Source organism: Phalaenopsis equestris, unplaced genomic scaffold (genome assembly GCF_001263595.1).
Source record: "Phalaenopsis equestris unplaced genomic scaffold, ASM126359v1 Scaffold000090, whole genome shotgun sequence".
NCBI classification, from domain to species: Eukaryota; Viridiplantae; Streptophyta; class Magnoliopsida; order Asparagales; family Orchidaceae; genus Phalaenopsis; species Phalaenopsis equestris.
Window position 1 is genome coordinate 730,718 of NW_018164532.1, and position 5,064 is coordinate 735,781.

Consider the following 5,064-nt stretch of genomic DNA (forward strand, 5'->3'; position numbering starts at 1 on the left):
TTTGATGTCATATAAAAAATTTGAGTGATATAAATATAGAAAATAACTGTTCTAGACATGCACGTCTTCAGCCTACACTAGAAGGAGAAAACGAGACTTTCGAAGGTCTTTGTATGCCAGGATCAAGTCGTCTTTGAACCAAAAGAAGAGCCGAGCGCAAGGAGAAGAACAAAAAGAGCTTTGGTGGCTTTTCTTCGTCGCAACCAATTTCAGCTTGACCAAAAGAGGTATTTGAAATCGCTAAAGATCCCACGCCAGCTTTGGTCTCGCTTTCGCTTCTGGTGAGATCGTCTAACACCTTGGCACTGCTTACTTCGAATGTAAATATTGAAATTTAGGTGCAAGATATGTAATTTTGATAGTTTTAGGTGTTAATGCATGAATAAAAAATATTTATTTTAAACAAGAAAAAGAAGTAAAGCAGATCCAAATGGCCTCATAAATAATTGTTTTTTATTTTCTTAATCGTCTATAACGAAAATAACGGAAAATTTTTACAGAAAATTGACTTCATCTCATAAAATATTAATTTCAACGAAGAGAACGAAGCCCTTCCCCCTTTGGCTCCACTCATCATCTTTGACCTCCCGCCCCCATCTTAAACCCACTTCCCCTGCGCGACAACTCCCCATGATCACAGAAGAAGAGAAAAGAGGAAGACGAATCAGATGGGGAAGAAAATGGAAAGCCTTCGGCCTCTCGAACTAGAAGTCAAAGTTCCAACCTTTTTCCGGTGCCCCATCTCCCTCGACGTGATGACATCGCCGGTGAGTCTCTGTACCGGCGTAACCTACGATCGCTCCTCCATCCAGCGGTGGCTCGATTCCGGCAGGAAGACCTGCCCCGCTACGAATCAACCTCTCCCTTCCACAGATCTCATCCCCAACCTCACCCTCCGCCACCTCATTCAAATCTGGTCTGTTTCCCCCTCCGCCGCCTCCGCGACCTCCGCCGCCGTCAACAACTCTGCTCCAAACACCCATAAAAACTTCACCTTTAATCTCCTTGCCGACCTCCGCTCCTCCTCCTCCAACCCAGCTCTACTTCTCCGCCGCCTTGCCGACTTTTTCCTCGACACCAAAAGCGATGATTTTGAGAAGAACTCCATCGTCTTCTCCGGCGACTGCTCCGCAGCAGTTTCGTCTGTTTTCACACAGAATGCGGGAGATATCGAGACCCTGGAGGCCGCCGCTAAGGTTTTCGCGGCAATCCTCACCGTCGATTGCATCGAAGAGAACAATAAGAAGATCGCGATATCTTCGTTACTCTCCGATCTACACTCATCTGTTTCCGCCTTGCTTTCTATTTTGAAACAGAGCAAAACGACGGATTCTAAAGCAGACGCAGCTAGGATCTTGAGTGCAATTCTATCATCATCAGATTCCGATTCTAAGACTTCCATTGCAGAGATATCGGATCTGATCCCGGAACTGATTCGGCTGATTAACCAAGAGAAGATGGACCGAGCATCGATCGACTCCGGGATTGAATGCTTGGCGGCCATCATCGGAGTTCGACGGGGGAGGCTTTGGATGGTGAAGGAAGGGGTCGTGCCGGCGTTGGTGAGAGTTCTGAAAGCTGAAGCGCATATTTCTCCGGCGGCCACGGCGGAGAAGGCTATCATACTGCTAGAGGCTGTGTCGGGGATTGCGGAGGGTCGATCGGCTATCTGCGAGGCGGCGGAGGAGTGTCTGGGTGCGGTGCTATTGAGGATGATGAAGGTGGGTAGGGAAGGCATGGAGGCGGCTGTGGCGGTGTTGTGGAGCGTCTGTCATAGATTCAGGGACAGGAGGGCGGTGGAAGCGGTGGCGGCTGAGAACGGCGGCGCGATGAAGATTTTAGTTTTGATGCAGAGTAATTGCTCGCCGGCGGTGCGGCAAATGTCCGGCGATCTGTTGAAAATTTTCAGCGTGAATACCAAAAGTTGCCTCGCGGGATACCAGACCAAGACGACGCATATTATGCCCTTCTAAAATTTAAAATCATAAAAGATGGCTTGGAAAATCGTTAAAGTTATTATAAGGTGGATAAAATGTATAAAGTTAATAAAAAAATTAAATTGTGTTTATTTTATATAAATTTAACGATCGGATTTTTCTTTTTTATATTTTGGCCTGAATTTTTTTTTTTTTGTAAATAGGAGTAGATATTTTTTAAAAATAAAGAGAGAATTATTTATGTTGTTTCGTTTATTTTCATTATTTTTTGGTCACTTATTTGGGGAGAAAATATTAGGTTTAAGATTTTAAATTAAGGAGGCCAGATCATCATACACGTGATTTTGCATCAATGCGACATTCTGTGATTAAACGTCTGAACTTACAATATATAAAATGTAATATTTTCTCGAATTTATTCATAAGACTTGGAAAGAAAAAAAAATATAATAAAAATATTTTCAATTTCAAAGATTAATTTACATAGTTCTTAGAGAGGGCAAAAGATGAGTGTTAATGGGGGTTGTCTATATAGCATAACAAACAGATTTACTGTTTTGTTTGGGGCGGCGGTGCAAGTAAATTGTATTTTGACAGTTTTTTCAAAAAAACAAGCTCTGAAATTTGCAATTTCTCCTTGGTCCTGGTTAGGGTGGTGACATGTTTCTAGCTACAGTCTGACTTTTTCAAAACAAAAAAAAAAGTTATAATTGCCCCCACAACTTTTTGAACACCAGACTATTTTTCACATGAAACTGTTTTTCAAAAAACTCCAACGTCTTATTCATAATAGCCCATCTATTCCTCATAATTTCAAATAAGTTATTGTCAACTAGTCTCTATTGAAACCATTCCTTGTCCTAAGAACGTCAACTACTTTGAAAATCATATCACCGGTTATTACAATGGCATCAAACTACTATCATAGAGGGTGTATTCCTAATTGCCTCACCTGCAGTTTTTTTGGTCACTATTTTATCTTATTCTTAGTTTATAGGTCTTATTTTTTCGAGATGATGACTCGATGGTTGGACATTTTCTTTCGTATCGAAAAGTTCTGTACTCGAAGCTCCCTCGCCTGAGAAGAAAGAATCAAACTTTATCTCTCTTACTCGGTTCATCAAGTAGCCCGATTTATTTGGTATTATCGAAAAACTTGGATTATAAATTCTTGGAACAAATATAAATAATTAGAAATTTTTTTTTTAATTTCAATACTAGAGTCTGCAAAAGTAAAACAATATACAACTAGGGGTGTAAACGAGCCGTACACGACGAGCGAGACCAGGCCCAGCTCGTGTTCGGCTCGTTTATATTTCGAGCTCAAAAATTGTGAACGTGTTCGACTTGTTTGCTTAGGGAGCCGAACACGGGTCGTTCACGAACAAAGAGTCATTTTGACAACCCTAATCACGTAGCAATAAGATATTAAGGATTGAGCCAAGATTTAAAACATCATTTGAATCTAATTTAATAATTTTTATTCTATTTTCTTCATTAATACTTTTAATTGATTATAAATCTTAATATATATATATATATATAATTGATTAGTAGTATTTCGAGCCAAAACGAGCCGAACATGCACGAACAAATATTTGTTTGTGTTGTTCATATTCGGCTCGTTAACTTAACGAACGAGCCCATATGAAATATTTGGGTGGTATAATGTTAGCGTTGGAGTCAGATTACCCGCCTCCCGCCTTCCGCTTCCCGCTCCCGCGCCCTATCGCGAAAGATCGCGTTCTCGCTCCCCCTTGATAGCGGAGCTGTTCCCTCTCTCGTGCGAAAGGACGCGACTCTGCCGTTTCGTGAACCGTAGGCGCCAACCAGTCCAGCCTTCCCTTTTTGTGAAGTGAAGCATTTCTTCGCTCCCTCTTGTTAGTGATAAAACCTTTGGATGACTCTCCTTGGGTTCAGAAGTCACGCTTTGAGTTCTTCTGTTTCCTCAGGATAGAGGAAGGTTTCCTCGGGGCAGAGAAAGAGAAGTGCAAGGAGAAGCAGTTCCTTGCAGCAAAAGAAAGAAGAAGAAGGAAGAAGATTGTTCTCCCTAGGCTTCTTCTTGGTGGCTTGTGACAGAAGAGAAATTGTGTTTATTTCTCTTGCAAGTCTGTCTTCTTCAGTGTATCTCGGTATAGAGAGAGCAGAGCAATTGTGTTTATTTCTCTTGCAAGTCTGTCTTCTTCGGTGTATCTTGGGTAGAGTTTTCTTCGGTGTATCTCAGTATAGAGAGAGCAGAGCAGAGAGAGGAAGAGAGAGAGCAACGAAGAGTGAGAAATTCCTCTCGTAAGTCGAGGTGATCATTTGGTATAAATTCCTCAAGTAGTAAAATCTCCTGCAACTCCGTGGACGTAGGTAATTTGCGGAACCACAAAAATCTGTGTATTCCGTTGTGTTTTTTTCTGGTGTGATTTTTTTCTGGTGTTTTTTTCTGGTGTGATTTTTCTCATTCTATTTTTCGCTTCGTCGATCGTTCTCCTGTTTGATTTATATCTATACCACATCAACCAACTGGTGTATATCTAGATCTCGCAACAACAACATACAAAAGTAAAAATGCAAATTTAGATATTTGACATACACAAAATAATTGCGTAGTATGTATGTAAATGCTCCTAAAATTTAATACAAATAGTTAGAAAATGGCTTTTGAGAGTAAAATATTGAATTTTTTTTTCCATCAAAACATAATATTTTGATGAATCAAGTAACTATCATCTAACCAAAAGTAGTTTGTTTTATTTTATTTTAGGGAAAATTACATACATAGCACCCAATTTTTATGGATTTACGTATTTCACCCAAAATTTAATTTTTGCACACATATTACTTTACCTATTGATGAAACGACGGATTTGATCATTAAAATATGATCAGGAGTGCTACTTATCATATGATGTTTGTAATTATAAAAATTTTGATGTAAGATAGATAAATATGAAATTTTTTGGGCCTATGTATGAAAAGGTTTGTAATTATAAAAATTTTGATGTAAGATAGATAAGTATGAAATTTTTTGATGTAAAAGCTTTAGATATTAAAAAAAAAAACTTATATTTTTATATTTATACCACCCAAGTTTTTCATCATATAAAAAATATCATTATTTTAACATTTAAAATATAAA

At 39.2% G+C, this 5,064-nt stretch overlaps 1 protein-coding gene across 1 annotated transcript in view; it reads left to right on the forward strand.

Annotated features, from left to right (window-relative positions):
* The first annotated feature begins 668 nt into the window (after window positions 1–668).
* Window positions 669–5,064, forward strand: part of LOC110020067 (protein transport protein SEC31-like) — an 11,315-nt gene continuing 6,919 nt past the window's right edge. The window contains exon 1 of the mRNA XM_020718039.1: window positions 669–1,894. Coding sequence (XP_020573698.1) covers window positions 669–1,894 — 1,226 coding nt within the window. The remainder of the gene's footprint in view (window positions 1,895–5,064) is intronic.